The sequence below is a fragment of the Phyllopteryx taeniolatus genome, chromosome 13 (genome assembly GCF_024500385.1).
Source record: "Phyllopteryx taeniolatus isolate TA_2022b chromosome 13, UOR_Ptae_1.2, whole genome shotgun sequence".
In the NCBI taxonomy this organism is placed as follows: Eukaryota; Metazoa; Chordata; class Actinopteri; order Syngnathiformes; family Syngnathidae; genus Phyllopteryx; species Phyllopteryx taeniolatus.
This window is the reverse complement of record NC_084514.1, coordinates 12,144,812-12,161,965: the sequence shown is the minus strand read 5'-3', so window position 1 is coordinate 12,161,965 and position 17,154 is coordinate 12,144,812. Positions and strand designations below refer to the sequence as shown.

The 17,154-nt window shown below is 44.5% G+C and overlaps 1 protein-coding gene across 1 annotated transcript; it reads left to right on the top strand.

Annotated features, from left to right (window-relative positions):
- Positions 1-664: 664 nt before the first annotated feature.
- LOC133487802 (creatine kinase, flagellar-like) lies at positions 665-16,208 on the top strand. Its single transcript, XM_061794942.1, is given in 32 exon segments — positions 665-871; positions 4,314-4,501; positions 4,602-4,756; positions 4,837-4,969; positions 7,815-7,986; positions 8,053-8,176; positions 8,280-8,469; positions 8,558-8,735; positions 8,804-9,003; positions 9,107-9,481; positions 9,565-9,736; positions 9,809-9,932; positions 10,030-10,219; positions 10,312-10,653; positions 10,730-10,884; positions 10,965-11,097; positions 11,185-11,356; positions 11,433-11,556; positions 11,629-11,818; positions 11,898-12,239; positions 12,325-12,498; positions 12,501-12,698; positions 12,797-12,968; positions 13,038-13,161; positions 13,244-13,433; positions 13,516-13,857; positions 13,962-14,185; positions 14,188-14,326; positions 14,422-14,593; positions 14,663-14,786; positions 14,860-15,049; positions 15,120-16,208. Coding segments are annotated over 32 exon segments (5,910 nt in total). The 5' UTR covers positions 665-848; the 3' UTR covers positions 15,299-16,208.
- The last annotated feature ends 946 nt before the right edge of the window (positions 16,209-17,154 follow it).

The following is a 17,154-nucleotide window of genomic DNA, read 5'->3' as shown; positions in this document are numbered from 1 at the left end:
TGGATCCTCCACCATGCTTGACTGTTGGCAGGGTCTTCTTTTCCTTAAAGGCTTCATCGCGGCGTCTGTAAACATACTGCTTGTGTGCATTCCTAAAAAGCTCTATTTTTTTGTTTCATCTGTCCATAAAATGTTATAATTTGCTTTTTTTAATCAAACAAGTTCTCCATAGAAAAATGTTGTTTTCTTAGGAAATAGTCCACATTTAGTACTTTAACTTCGTGGGTGCCAATAATGGTGAGGAGGACTGTATCTATCCATCCATCTATCTATGGTTATTTTAATTTGAGATTAAGTTTTGCTTCGCAAGATCCCCGCCGCACACAAGTCGTCACGTGACATCATGAATTACATCTGACCATTACTGCTGCTCAACGAAGTACAGTAAGTTCGTAACACAAATTCTAGGAGGCGTTAGAGACAACAATGAAACTTTTTTTTTTTTTTTTTATTATTATCAAAGAATGACGTGCGCAGCGCTTCGGACTTGGCGATATTACGCATTAGACTGTCGCAAAGCAAAGTTGAGTGTGTGCTGCATCATGGGGTTTTTCAAAAGACTTAAAGCTCCTCCTGTCACCCATACGAAAATGACAGCTTTGTTGCAACGAGTTCTCGACCAAAGCAAATGTCGAGCGCACGACGTCTTTGAGCGGTCGCGCGCGTCGTGGCGCGTCGCGCTTATTGTTCACTTCGTAGTGCTGACGATGTGGCTATATAGGTTGGCACACGCGCGTATGAATGTGCTTTTTCGAAACGTTCGGCACTGCGGTCTTCTTCATATCGCCGAAAACTGAGCAGCTTTTCGCGTATTATCAGTGCTGGATCTGTGAAGAGAAGACGCACACATGTCAGACACAATGGAACAAGTGTAAGTTGGACCAAATGTTCAAGAATTACTCACCTATTCAGCGGTAATATGACGAAATTATTTGGTTGATGTCTCGAGCGTTCTATCCGCAATCTATAGCAGATTCACCACATGCTTCCAAAGTACTAATTTCCCCTGTCATAGGCCTATGTACAACCCCAATTCCAATGAAGTCGGGACGTTGTGTTAAAGATAAATAAAAACAGAATACAATGATTTGCAAATCATGTTCAACCTATATTTTATTGAATACACTACAAAGACAAGATATTTAATGTTCAAACTGATAAACATGATTGTTTTTAGCAAATAATCATTAACCGAGAATTTTTTGGCTGCAACACGTTCAAAAAAGCTGGTACAGGGTCATGTTTACCACTGTGTTACATCACCTTTTCTTTTAACAACATTCAATAAACGTTTGGGAACTGAGGACACTTAATTGTTGAAGCTTTGGAGGTGGAATTCTTTCTCATTCTTGCTCGATGTACAGCTTCAGCTGTTCAACAGTCCAGGGTCTCCATTGTCGTATTTTACGCTTCATAATGCGCCACACATTTTCAATTTTCGCTCTGTCTGGAGTACAGGCAGGCCAGTCTAGTATCCGCACTCTCTTACTACGAAGCCACGCTGTTATAACACGTACAGAATGTGATTTGGCATTGTCTTGCTGAAATAAGCAGGGGCCTCCATGAAAAAGACGTTGCTTGGATGGCAGCATATGTTTCTCCAAAACCTGTATGTACCTTTCAGCATTAATGGTGCCTTCACAGATGTGTAAGTTACCCATGCCATTGGCACTAACACAACCCCATACCATCACAGATGCTGGCTTTTGAACTTTGCGTCCATCACAGTCCAGATGGTTCTTTTCCTCTTTGGCCCGGAGGACACGAAGTCCACAATTTCCAAAAACTATTTGAAATGTGGACTCGTCAGACCACAGAACACTTTTCCACTTTGCATCAGTCCATCTTAGATGAGTTCGGGCCCAGAGAAGCCGGCGGCGTTTCTGGGTGTTGATAAATGGCTTTTACTTTGCATAGTAGAGTTTCAAGTTGCACTTACGGATGTAGCGCCGAACTGTATTTACTGACGTTGGTTTTTTGAAGTGTTCCTGAGCCCATGTGGTGATATCCTTTATACATCGATGTCGGTTTTTGATGCAGTGCCGCCTGAGGGATCGAAGGTCACGTGCATTCAATGTTGGTTTTCGGCCTTGCTGCTTACATCCAGTGATTTCTCGAGATTCTCTGAACCTTTTGATGATGATATGGACCGTAGATGATGAAATCCATAAATTCCTTGCAATTGTACGTTGAGGAACATTGTCCTTAAACTGTTCGACTAGTTTCTCACGCACTTGTTCACAAAGAGGTGAACCTCGCCCCATCTTTGCTTGTGAATGACTGACCAATTCAGGGAAGCTCCTTTTATACCCAATCATGGCACCCACCTTCTTCCCAATTAGCCTGTTCACCTGTGGGATGTTCCAAACAGGTGTTTGATGAGCATTCCTCAACTTTCTCAGTCTTTTTTGCCACCTGTCCCAGCTTTTTTGAAATGTGTTGAAGCCATAAAATTCTAAGTTAATGATTATTTGCTAAAAACAATAAATTATCCTTTTGAACATTAAATACCTCCAAATCTGAGACCATTGTCATGAACGGAACAGCGGATAGGACCCAAAAATGCACGACTCCAAAACAAATGGACAGTTTCCAAAAAGAGAGGTTTAATAGACGGGCATAGGTCGGTACACAGGCAGGCAATCCAAGAAAGGCAACAGTATCCAAAAACATGAGGCAAAGAGGCAAGGTCGATAATCGGAACAGGGTCAAGTCTTACTGTGAGTCTATGACGTGGAAACAAGGAATGCTGGAACGCGACGACAAGGTACAACGAACTGGCAACGAGAGCGAATGAGACACGAGGTTAAATACAATAGGTAATTAGGGTGAACGAGGCACAGGTGGTGAAGATGCTCACAGGAGCAGGTGTGTGTGAAACGGGGAGGGGAAGACAAAAGCCGGAACACACACACACACATGACAACCATGGTCCTCAGTCGGAAAAGGGTGGCATGCCTTCTCCAGGTCGGGGATGAGATCCTGCCCCAAGTGGAGGAATTCAAGTATCTTGGGGTCTTGTTCACGACTGAGTGAAGAATGGAACGTGAGATAGACAGGCGGATCGGTGCAGCGTCTGCAGTGATGCGGACTTTGTATCGGTCCGTTGTGGTAAAGAAAGAGCTAAGCCGAAAGGCGAAGCTCTCAATTTACCGGTCGATCTTCGTTCCTACCCTCTCCTATGGTCATGAGCTGTGGGTCGTGACCGAAAGAACAAGATCCCGGATACAAGCAGCCGAAATGAGTTTCCTCCGCAGGGTGTCCGGGCTCTCCCTTAGAGATAGGGTGAGAAGCTCGGTCATCCGGGTGGATCTCAGAGTAGAGCCGCTGCTCCTCCGCATTGAGAGGAGCCAGATGAGGTGGCTGGGGCATCTGATTCGGATGCCTCCCGGACGCCTCCCTGGTGAGGTGTTCCGGGAATGTCCCACCGGGAGGAGACCCCGGGGACGACCCAGGACACGCTGGAGAGACTACATCCTTCGGCTGGCCTGGGAACGCCTCGGGATCCCACCGGAAGAGCTGGATGAAGTGGCTGGGGAGAGGGAAGTCTGGGCATCCCTGCTGAAGCTACTACCCCCGCGACCCGACCCGGATAAGCGGTAGAGAATGGATGGATGGATGGAACATTAAATATCTTGTCTTTGTTGTGTATTCAATTAAATATAGGTTGAACATGATTTGCAAATCATTGTATTCTGTTTTTATCTTTAACACAACGTCCGAAATTCATTGGAATTTGGATTGTATGAAAACAGATGGTAGATTCCTGCTCTTCAAAGTCATCACCCAACCTGGCGTTCAAAAATGTCATCTCAACTAGAGAGCAACATAATTTGGCAAAAACATAAATTCATTTTTTAAATGTAAAAGTTATCGGCGAACAATTCCTACCTGAAATTATTGAACTCCTTAAAGAGCCCACTTTGAACCTTAATAGTACTTACTTGAAATGTTAAATAAATAAAAATACATTTAAATTAAAAAATAATTTTAAATAAAACCCTAATAGATTCGCTGATTGGCTGGGAGAAATTACAGCATTCTGTGAATTGCTGCTTTAAGCCCTTTTTGTCCTTTTAACAGCCCCCAGATGGTTCGATAAGATAGATTTGCTGTTTTGGCTTTTAGTGATATCGTGGATCGAATAATGGATAAGGCAGAAACCTGGGGCATTTACTCAAAAATATCAAAATCGAGAAGGCACTTGTGATTGATGTGAAGTTCTTGTATGTCAATTTTCAAGTTTCGGTCAGTTTTTGTTGGAGCTACCTTAATCCAACTGGTTTTGGCCTCACTCAATTTAATTTGTCTAGCTCTGATGAAATGGCCAACCTTCAGCTGGGGGAGCGGTCAGTGCAAGATGACTTTCCCAATCTGAGTGAGCACAACAACCACATGGCCAAGTTGTTAACTATGGACATGTACAGCAAACTGAGGGAGAAATGTACCCCCAATGGCTTCACCATCGATGATGTCATTCAGACAGGAGTGGATAATCCAGGTGCAATTTGATCCACTCTGGTCAAAGTCATGTCAGACTGCAACCTGGTGAGGGTTTTTGCATTGTTGTTGACTGGCTGCTATATCACTGACGAGTGTAGGTCATCCCTTTATCATGACTGTGGGCTGCGTGGCTGGCGATGAGGAGTCATACGAAGTCTTCAAAGACTTGATGGACCTTGTGATTCAGGAAAGACATGGAGGTTACAGACCATCAGACATCCACAAGACTGACCTCGACCCAGAACACCTGAATGTACAAATTAAAAATTCTCCTGGAGCTTGATTGAAAAAAATGTTGACGTTTTATTGTAAATATTTTCTCTGCCTCCCGAGGGGGGCGACGACCTCGACCCCAACTATGTTCTGAGCGCCCGCGTACGAACAGGCCGAAGCATTCGGGGTTATTGCTTGCCACCACACTGCAGCCGGGGAGAGCGACGTGCTGTGGAGAGGATCACACTTGAAGGTAGTGACCAGACACAAGTTTGCTTTCCAGACATGTGAATATGGATTTGATACACATCTTAGACGCCAGAAATATTTGTACGAGGAACATGATGAAAATAGATTAAACTAAGACTTAAATAACTGCATCAAGCCTGACCAAATAGACACGACCAAACTAGGATTTTTCTTTGTAATGATTTTCCAGGCTGTCATCACAACCACTTTGATTATTTTGGGGGTTATGCAGGTGAAATGCATGCTATGGGCTTTAAATGTGGGCTTGACCAGAAAACAGCTTTCCCTCATCCGGTGAACTCCTTTGTTTTGGCGTGCTTTTTGTTATTATCATCGCTACACAATGGATTTCCCAATAATAGCAATCTGTTTGCATGAACCTCAAAGTACAGGAAATCATACAAGGAAAGAGGTTAGCTAAGAAGAAGTGGGACACTGAGAGGACCGAGTAGAAAGGAATAAATTAAGATCCGACGTAGGGCAAAGGTAGAGGTGGCAAAGGCCAAGCAAGAAGCATATGATGACATGTATGCCAGCTTGGACACAAAAGGAGAAAAGGATCTATACAGGTTGGCCAGACAGAGGGATAGAGATGGGAAGGATGTCCAGCAGGTTAGGGTGATTAAGGATAGAGAGGTAAATATGTTGACTGGTGCCAGTAGTGTGTTAGCTAGATGGAAAGAATACTTCGAGGAGTTGATGAATGAGGAAAATGAGAGGCAAGGGAGAGTAGAAGAGGCAAGTTTGGTGGACCAGGAAGTGGAAATTATTAGTAAGGGGGAAGTTAGAAAGGCATTAAAAAGGATGAAAAATGGAAAGGCAGTTGGTCCTGATGACATTCCTGTGGAGGTATGGAAGCATCTAGGAGAGGTGGCTGTAGAGCTTTTGACCAGCTTGGTCGACAGAATTCTAGCGGGTGAGAAGATCGTGAGGAATGGAAGAAAAGTGTGCTGGTGCCCATTTTAAAGAATAATCGTGATGTGCACAGCTGTGGTAACTATAGAGGAATAAAGTTGATGAGCCACACGATGTTATGGGAAAGAGTAGTGGCGGCTAGACTCAGGACAGAAGTGAGTATTTGTGAGCAACAGTATGGTTTCATGCCTTGAAAGACTACCGCAGATGCATTATTTGCCTTGAGGATGTTGATGGAAAAGTACAGAGAAGGTCAGAAGGAGCTGCATTGTGTCTTTGTTAATCTAGAGAAAGCCTATGACAGCGTACCCAGAGAGGAACTGTAGTACTGCATGTGAAAGTCTGGAGTGGCAGAGAAGTATGTTAGCATAGTACAGGACATGCACGAGGGCAGCAGAACAGTAGTTGAGGTGTGCTGTAGGTGTGACAGGAGTTTGGGGTGGGACTACATCAGGGATCAGCCCTGAGCCCTTTCCTGTTTGCAGTGGTGATGCATAGGCTGACAGATGAGGTTAGACTGAAATCCCCGTGGACCATGATGTTTGCAGATGACATTGTGATCTGCAGTGAAAGCAGGGAGCTGGTGGAGGAACAGTTTGAAAGGTGGTGGCCTGCACCGGAAAGGAGAGGAATGCACATTAGCCGAAGTAAAACAGAATAAATGAGAGGGTTGTGGGGGAACAGTGAGGCTACAGGGAGAAGAGATAGCAAGGGTAGAGGATTTTAAATACTTGGGGTCAACCGTCCAGAGCAATGGTGAGTGTGGTAAGGAAGTGAAGAAACGGGTCCAAGGAGGTTGGAACTGGTGGAGGAAGCTGTCAGGTGTGTTCTGTGACAGAAGCGTATCTGCTAGGATGAAGGGCAAAGTTTATAAAACAGTGATAAGGCCAGCCATGATGTATGGATTAGAGACAGTGGCACTGAAGAGACAACAGGAGGCAGAGCTGGAGGTGGCGGAAATGAAGATGTTGAGGTTCGCTCTCGGAGTGACCAGGTTGGATAAAATTAGAAATAAGCTCATCAGAGGGACAGCCAAGGTTCGATGTTTTGGAGACAGTTATAGAGAGAGCAGACTTGCATGGTTTGGACACGTCCACAGGAGAAATAGTGAGTATATTGGTAGAAGGATGATGAAGATGGAACTGCCAGGCAAGAGAGCTAGAGGAAGACCAAAGAGAAGGTTGATTGATGTAGTGAGGGAAGACATGAAGGCAGTTGGTGCAGGAGATAAGCTTTGGAAAGGGATGACAGATGACACGCTGTGGCGACCCCTAAAGGGACAAGCCGGAAGGAGAGAAGCAGCAATCTGGTTGCATCTTAGAATTGACTGATACATTGTTTCTCTGAACTTCAAACTTTTACTGTGGCCTTCATTTGCAATGTCAACATCAGTCTACAACATTAGGTCCACTCAGTTTCTCAGATGAGTTTGTATGTTTGGGATCATGAAAAGATAAGTTTGTTTCTTGAACCTTTAGTTTTCCATCAGTTTCGTAAAAGTTAAACTCCATAGACTTTTTAGTAAATTCCAACCTTAAGTTTCCATTTTTTTCCCCCTGTCATTTTAGTAGAAATTTATGTATGTATGAACTACAGGTAAATTCCAAGCATTACTGTTCTTAACAATCAATGTAATGATAATAATCCAAATTTGTATACTTTTCACACCTGAACAACAACACGTCACCTGTTCCAATACAGTACCAAAACCAAGGTCCAAGGTGCTACCTTGAAAGCTATATGTATGTGACCTGTATATAAATACCCATAAAAGCAGAACTGTTAAACTTCTAATGTCGAAGCCAAAGTTTTTCAGTGTACTGGAGAGCAAAATAAAAGGAACTGGCCTCACTTCCAGTACTTTCGGAGTGGAAGTCCATAAAGTAGGTACAGGTGATGGAGGTATTACAGGGCTGAGTGTAATCTTCTTGCAGCCCTGGATTCACTAAATGGAGACCTGCAAGGGAAATACTACGCCTTGAAGAACATGAATGACGAGGAGCAGCAGCAGCTGATTGATGACCACTTGCTTTTTGACAAGCCAGTGTCTCCTCTGCTGCTGGCCTCAGGGATGGCCCGTGACTGGCCTGATGGCAGAGGCATCTGGTGAGAATGATAATGTCTCCTATAGCTGCATCAAATTCGGTCATTATGCTGTCTTTTCCCCTTAAGGCACAATGACGACAAGACATTCCTGGTTTGGGTGAACGAGGAGGACCATCTACGAGTTATCTCCATGCAGAAAGGCGGCAACATGAAGGAAGTGTTCACTCGCTTCTGCACCGGACTCAAAGAGGTTTAGCTTTCTTTTAATAGATTTGGTGGTTAGCAAAAGCAAGGTCAAAAGGATGTTAATGCCTGTTATTAACTTAATCGGTTTGGTGTATTTTTTTTTTAAGATGGAGTCATTGTTCAAAGAAAAAGGGGAAGAATTCATGTGGAATGAGCACCTTGGATACATTCTGACTTGTCCATCCAACCTGGGTACTGGCCTGCGTGCTGGTGTACATGTGAAACTTCCAATTATGAGCCAACACCCCGACTTTGAGGAAGTTCTTCAGCGGCTGAGACTCCAGAAACGTGGAACTGGTACATTTTTAAAGATTGTTTTGTCAAAGTGGTGGAAACACAAACTAAGCACTGACATTAAAATAAGAATGTATCATTTGTCAAACAGGCGGAGTAGACACTGATGCCGTGGATGGAGTCTTTGACATCTCTAACGCTGACAGACTGGGCTTCTCTGAGGTGGAGCTGGTGCAGATGGTTATCGATGGGGTCAAGGTGCTGGTAGAGATGGAGAAGAGACTGGAGATACAAGAGCCAATTGATAACCTCATGCCTAGCGTCCAGAGGTATAACCAGATAACAATTGTCTTCGAAGTCCAGTTCTGGACTCACGCTTTCATGTATTTCTATTTAGAATCTCAAAAGAACCTGAGGAAAAGCCTCAGCCTGAGCCAAAGAAGCTGTCAGCTGAGGAGGAGTTCCCAGATCTCAGTCAGCACAACAACTACATGGCCAAGTACTTAACCTTGGACATGTACAAAACACTGAGGGAGCGAACTACAGCCAATGACTTCACCATAGATGATGTCATCCAGACAGGCGTGGACAATTCTGGTAGCTACCATAACATGCTCTTGTCCGCCAATTAAGTAAAGTTGTTAATCTGCATGTCCCTCTTTCCACTGTTGACCATATTACACAATGATAATGCATGCAGGTGACCCTTTTATCATGACGATGGGATGTGTGGCTGGAGATGAGGAGTCATATGATGTCTACAAAGACATGATGGACCTTGTGATTCAGGATAGACATGGAGGTTACAAACCAACTGACAAGCACAAGACCGACTTAAATCCAGAGAAACTAAAGGTGCAGCAGCGTGTCACCAGGACCTTGATAATATTGCAAATACAGTACTGACAATGTTCCCTATTGTTTTCTGTTGTGCCTCCTAAGGGCGCCGAGGACCTTGACCCCAACTATGTTCTGAGTTCCCGTGTCCGCACTGGTCGCAGCATCCGTGGCTTCTGCCTGCCGCCACATTGCAGCCGTGGAGAGAGACATGCTGTGGAGAAGCTCTCCATCCAAGGTAATGACACAGCTTTCTAAGATCCCAACCATAAGTCTTGACTTGTATGGAAAAGTGAATATTATCCTCTGGTTCTCTTTCAGTTCTGGAATCACTGACTGGAGACCTAAAAGGGAAATACTATGCATTAAAGGACATGACGGAAGCTGAGCAGCAGCAGATGATATATGACCACTTCTTGTTTGAAAAGCCAGTGTCCCCTCTGCTGCTGGCCTCAGGGATGGCCCGAGATTGGCCCGACGGCAGGGGCATATGGTGAGACACGCTGCGAATTAATCTGGGATAGTTATATGACATTTGGAATTTACATTATATTTTCATTCAAAGGCATAACGAATACAAGACGTTCCTGGTGTGGGTAAATGAGAAGGACCATCTGAGGGTGATCTCAATGCAAAAAGGAGGCAACATGACTGAAGTGTTCACTCGCTTCTGTGATGGACTTGCAGAGGTTTATAGTTTATTCATTGAATATTTTATCCCCTTTAGTTGATTTTGAGGATCTGATGTTTAACACATGGTTATTTTAATGATCTGATCATATTTAGATGGAGTCCTTGTTCAAGAAGAAAGGTCATGTATTTATGTGGAATGAGCACCTTGGCTACATTCTGACTTGTCCATCCAACCTGGGAACTGGTCTGCGTGCCAGTGTTCATGTGAAGCTGCCAAACATGAGCAAGCACCCAGAGTTTGATGAGGTTCTTAGGAGACTGAGGCTGCAAAAACGGGGAATAGGTACAGGTAAATCTGCTCCAAGTGATGTAGTTTATTTCAAAACTAAACCTTAAAATGCTGAAGTTCACCAAGAGATCTTATATTTGTATCAGGTGGTGGGGACACAGCTGTTGTGGATGGAGTCTTTGACATCTCCAACATTGACAGACTGGGTTACTCTGAGGTGAAACTGGTCCAGATGGTGGTCGATGGGATCAGGGTGCTGGTCGAGATGGAAAAGAGGCTGCAAATGGATGAGTCCATTGACGACCTAATGCCCAGCAACATTGAGCTGAAGGGTTTGACAGCTCAGGACGAGTTCCCAGATGTCAGTAAGCACAACAACCACATGGCCAAAATATTAACTTTGGAGATGTATAAGAAGCTGAAGGATCGCACAACTCCCAATGGCTTCAGCATTGATGATGTCATCCAGACAGGCGTGGATAATCCAGGTACACTAACTCACCCTGAGAATTGGTCATTATTTGGACTTTGATTTGGGGATTGACTAATACTATATATTTGCAGGTCATCCCTTCATCATGACAGTCGGCTGTGTGGCTGGAGATGAGGAGTCTTATGACGTCTTCAGAGAGCTGCTGGACCTTGTGATTGAAGACAGACATAGAGGTTACAAAGCCAAAGACAATCACAAGACTGATCTCAACCCAGATAATCTGAAGGTGTAGCAGCATTTCACAATGACTTGACCACAACATTTGTACTGCAGAGAAACCAATTTGCTGTATTACGTATGCTTCAGGGGGGTGATGACCTTGACCCAGAATATGTTCTGAGCTCCCGAGTCAGAACAGGCCGCAGCATCCGTGGTTTCTGTTTGCCGCCACTGTGCAGTCGTGGAGAGAGACGTGCCATCGAGAAGCTCTCTGTTGAAGGTAAAAGTGCAGATAATTGTGAGGTTCAAGTGGCTGCAGGTTGTATATCGTATCACTGAACACTAACATTGAGTTTTCAAAATTTAGCCCTGGACTCACTGAGTGGAGACCTACAGGGAAAATATTACGCCTTGAAGAACATGACCGAGGAAGAGCAGCAGCAGCTGATTGATGACCACTTGCTGTTCGACAAGCCAGTGTCCCCTCTGCTGCTGGCTTCAGGGATGGCCCGTGACTGGCCTGACGGTAGAGGCATCTGGTAAGACGTTACATAGCTGGCCTTTGTGGGTGCATTTCACCTGAGAATACATATAACATTCATGCTTTCTTTCAAGGCACAATGAAAACAAGACATTCTTAGTGTGGGTGAACGAGGAGGACCATCTGCGAGTGATCTCCATGCAGAAAGACAGCAACATGAAGGAAGTGTTCACTCGCTTCTGCTGCGGACTCAAAGAGGTTTTGAGAAATCCAAGAGAAAGATGTTTGATCAATTTTGTCTTGTGATGACCTGATTACCATCTGTTTTAGATTGAGTCCTCGATTAAGCAGAAAGGCGAAGCATTCATGTGGAATGAACACCTTGGCTACATCCTGACTTGCCCCTCCAATCTAGGCACTGGTCTACGTGCCGGTGTGCATGTGAAGCTACCAAACATGAGCAAGCACCCTGAGTTTGAGGAGGTTCTTAGGAGGCTGAGGCTCCAGAAACGTGGAACTGGTACATGCAAACTTTTGTTCAAAGTTATCTTATTTGTAGAGAAATGTTTGAAGTAAATTTAATCACTTCTATTCATCAGGTGGCGTCGACACAGATGCTGTGGACGGGGTTTTTGACATTTCCAATGCCGACAGGCTGGGTTTCTCTGAGGTGCAGCTCGTCCAGATGGTGGTCGTTGGAGTCAAGCTGCTAGTAGAGATGGAGAAAAAGCTAGAGAAGGAAGAGCCCATTGATGACCTAATGCCAGCTGACCTTCAGCTTAATGTGTTCTCTGCTGAGGAAGAGTTCCCAGATCTCAGTCAGCACAACAACCACATTGCAAAGTCCTTAAGCCTGGAAATGTACAAGACGCTGAGGCAGCGTTGCACCCCTAACGGATTTACCATAGATGATGTTATTCAGACAGGTGTAGATAATCCAGGTACAGTACCTTGCTTTAAGTCAATTCCACACTTTATTTCAATTCTTCATTTTGTCTGTTCTCTCCCTGTGCCTAATGTGTGTAGGTCACCCCTATATCATGACTGTGGGCTGTGTGGCTGGAGATGAGGAGTCATACCATGTCTTCAAAGACTTGATGGACCTTGTGATTCAGGAAAGACATGGAGGATACAAATCAAGAGATATGCACAAGACTGACCTGGACCCAGATCACCTGAGGGTAAAGCAGCATTTTACCAGGACCATTTTAAGACTAATATTTGATTGGTATGGCCGAAAAACCTAATGTCTGCTCTGCCTTCCAAGGGGGGCGACGACCTGGACTCGAAGTACGTTCTGAGCTGCCGAGTCCGAACAGGGCGCAGCATCCGTGGTTTCTGCTTGCCCCCACTGTGCAGTCGTGGAGAAAGGCGTGCTTTGGAGAAGCTTTGCATTGGAGGTAAGCCTCAGGCCTTATGAAGAAGCCAGATTGTGCCATTTTGTAACTGCAGGGGACAGAACTAAATAATTTGATCTTGCTTGGTGCTCTGCCTGCAGCTCTAGATACACTATCTGGAGACCTTAAGGGGACATATTATGCCTTGAAAAGTATGACAGAGGCTGAACAGCAGCAGCTAATCGATGACCACTTCCTGTTTGACAAGCCAGTGTCCCCTCTACTGGTGGCCTCAGGGATGGCCCGTGACTGGCCTGATGGCAGAGGCATCTGGTAAAAGCTTATGTCCTAAATTTGGATAAGATTTAGGAAGATAAACCATTAATATTATTCCTTTAAAAGGCATAATGACAACAAAACATTCCTGGTGTGGGTGAACGAGGAGGACCATCTGCGAGTGATTTCAATGGAGAAGGGTGGCAACATGAAGAACGTGTTCAGTCGCTTTTGCACTGGACTCAAAGAGGTTTATTGATAAACATTAATTGTTGGTTAAGTATAGGGGGATAATGCATAATCCTGTGATGACCTTTCTTGGTCTTGTTCAGCTCGAGGATGTGATTAAGGAGAAAGGTGAGGCCTTCATGTGGAATGAGCATCTCGGCTACATCCTGACTTGCCCCTCCAACCTGGGTACTGGTCTGCGTGCTGGTGTACACGTAAAACTTCCAAACATGAGCAAGCACCCCAAGTTCGAGGAGGTTCTTAAGAAGCTGAGGCTCCAAAAACGTGGAACCGGTACATGCATCCTCCTTTGGTTGCGAGGCATCCTGTGTCTGCTTGATTCCCTGGAGTATGCTGACTTCTTTTTTTCTGTCAGGTGGCGTGGACACAGCTGCTGTAGATGGAATCTTTGACATATCAAATGCCGACCGACTCGGCTTCTCAGAGGTGCAGCTTGTCCAGATTGTGGTTGATGGTGTCAAGTTGCTGGTGGATATGGAGAAGAAGCTGGAAAAGGGTGGCTCCATCAACTCCCTGATGCCTGGTAAACTTAAGATGAGGAAGCTTTCACCTGAGAACGACTTTCCAGATCTTACTATGCACAACAACTACATGGCCAAGTTTTTGACACTGGATCTGTATAAAACACTGAGTGAGCGCAAAACCCCTTATGGCTTCACCATTGACCGCGTCATCCAGCCAGGCATGGATAATCCAGGTACAAAGTAATTGTTCATTCTGAGACTTCATGTTACAGTCCGGTCCGATTTGGTGAGGATTTCACCATCTGGTCTATCCATTCGACTGTGTTGATGTGTGCAGGTACCCCATTCACTATGTCTCTGGGCTGTGTGGCTGGCGATGAGGAGTCGTATGAGGTCTTCAAAGAGCTGCTGGACCTTGTCATTGAGGATAAACATGGAGGTTATAAACCAACAGACATGCATAAGAGTGAATTCAACCCTGACAGCCTCGTGGTAAAGCAGAGTTCTTTCTTAATCATAAAGACACATTGTGTAAGGATTTGTACTGTAATTGTTGTTTTGCCCCCAAGGGGGGCGACGACCTTGACCCCAACTATGTTCTGATTTCTCGTGTCCGAGCGGGTCGCAACATTCGCGGCTTCCGCTTGCCGCCACATTGCACCCGTGGAGAAAGACGTTTTCTCGAGCAGCTCTCCATCGAAGGTAATGGTTTTGGGCTGCTTGACAAGATAGAAATATCTCTCACAGAAATGTGGAACTTGTGCAATCTTGGGTGTGTAAATGTTCCTTTTCTGCAGTTTTGGGATCACTAACTGGAGATCTGAATGGGAAATACTTGTCATTGAAGAGCCTTTCAGAAGCTGAGCAGCAGCAGATGATAGACGACCACTTGCTGTTTGAGAAGCCAGTGTGTCCTCTGCTACTGTCCTCAGGGATGGCCCGTGATTGGCCTGATGGCAGAGGTGTCTGGTGAGAAACGACTGCCTCCCAATGTTTTCGATACATGAAAACAAAGTCAAATTCATGTCCTCCTGAAAGGCACAATGATGGGAGTACATTCTTGGTGTGGGTGAATGAAGAGGAGCATCTAAAAGTGATCTCCATTGAGAAAGGTGGCAACATGAAGGCAGCGTTGACTCGCTTCTGCTGTGGAATTCAAGAGGTATGTTCAATAAAATCAAACAAATTTACGACACAGACGTTGACTCTGATCTCATAGCACTGGTTCTTTTTAGGTCGAGTCCAAGCTCAAGGAGAAAGAGCTTGAATTCATGCGGAATGACCACTTAGGCTACATCTTGACTTGCCCATCCAACCTGGGCACTGGGCTGCGTGCTGGTGTGCATGTGAAGCTGCCCAACATGAGCAAACGACCTGAGTTTGAGGATGTTCTTAAAAGGCTGAGGCTTGAGAAACGTGGAACTGGTATACAGCTTTCTTTGGTTCAAATGCTATTGCCTTCAAGTCAGGCCTTGAAATGTTATTTGTTCTTCAGTGGGCGTGGACACTGCGGCAGATAGTGGAGTCTTTGACATCTCCAATGCTGACAGAATGGGCTTCTCTGAGGTGCAGCTGGTGCAAGTGGTCGTGGACGGCATAAAGGTGCTCGTGGAGATGGAGAAGAGGCTTGAGATGGAAGAGGGTATTGATGACCTGATGCCCATCCAGAAGTAGAACCACTGACAACTTGACTTTACACCGATCTGATCGGCTTGATCGGTATCGGCCGATAATTAGCATTTTATGCTGATCGGCTTTAATGTCATAATTCGCTAGTCCGATCAATGACGTCCGCAAAAGACATTTACTCCACGTCGCCGTCGTGTACAGTATTTGAATATTTGAATCCAAAAGCTAGTTGATTTTTAGCCTTGTCGCGTGTATTATGAGGTCTTTTACGATCACTGGGCTTTATCTTGTCAACTCAAACGCGACTGGATACATTCGTTACCATGGCGACGGCGACAATGGATCGCGCCGCGTGTATTAGAAGAACAAAATGGGGAAAAACGCGTGGTGGTAGTCACCGATGCTCGGAAGAAGACGTTCATGCAATGATAGCTTGATGTATGTTCACGTACTTTTAATACGGCTCACAAGCAGCCAACAAAACGTTATGTAGCCTAGCAAGCTAGTGCTAGCACGAACGGTTGTACGTTAACATGCCAGCATTTTGTCGACTCATGCTGTAAAGTTTGTGTGTGAAATAATTACAATAATTACAGTAAGGTAGCGCCCATTATTTCTGTCATGTAATGTTGGTTTGACCTGACAAGAATACATGGAGCGACTCGCGAATACTTTTTGAAAAAAAATACTATTTAAATGACTTGTTTGTCATTTAAATAGACACATTACGCCATCTTGTGATCGGATCGGTTATCGGTTTTTTAAACTATGATCGGCCCCAAAAATCCTGATTGTGTAAAGCCTACTGACAACTCTGTTTACTTTAGTGTTTCCAGCCAAGCATTTTGTCACCATTTTCTGTTCATGGTTTGTCTTTCAAACAGTTCTGTAGTATTCTAAAACTGTTAAAACTGTTAAGATGAACCTGAAATAAAGTGATTCACCCTTAGACACACCCTGTGCGCGAATGCAATTGTCACCTTGCCTTGCAATACATTTTCAGGTGTATCCTCTTTCCACAAATGCTTGAGATATATATTTCTACACCTTAATTTGAATTATATTGATATGATGAGCGCACTTCGGTCTAAAGTATATAGCTTAGACAAGATTGTAACAGCGCAGGGGGGGGGTTTGATTTGCGCCCCTCATACGACACAGTAAATTAAAAGGGTCAGGTTAAATTCAAATGGTTAGCACGTTTGCATGTTCTTGAATTAAAAGGGTCAGGTTAAATTCAAATGGTTAGCACGTTTGCATGTTCTTGTGTCTGTTGGTTAATTTTACATTTTATTATAACCTCAAAGGCTCGAATAATAATTGAATACACTACAAAGACAAGATATTTAATGTTCAAACTGATAAACTTGATTGTTTTTAGCAAATAATCATTACCTTAGAATTTTATGGCTGCAACACCTTCCCAAAAACCTGGCACAGGGTCATGTTTACCACTGTTACATCACCTTTTCTTTTAATAACCAATAAATGTTTGGGAACTGAGGACACAATTGCTGAAGCTTTGTAGGTGGAATTCTTTCCCATTCTTGCTTGATGTACAGCTTCAGCTGTCAACATTCCGGTGTCTCCATTGTCGCATTTTACGCTTCAAAATGCGCCACACATTTTCAATGGGAGACCGGTCTGGACTGCAGGCAGGCCAGTCTGGTACACACTGCACTCTTTTACTACGAAGCCACGCTGTTGTAACGTGCAGAATGTGGTTTGGCATTGTCTTGCTGAAATAAGCAGGGGCATCCATGAAAAAGACGTTGCTTGGATGGCAGCATATGTTTCTCCAAAACCTGTATGTACCTTTCAGCATTAATGGTGCCCTCACAGATGTGTAACTTACCCATGCCATTGGCTCTAACACAGCCCCATACCATCACAGATGCTGG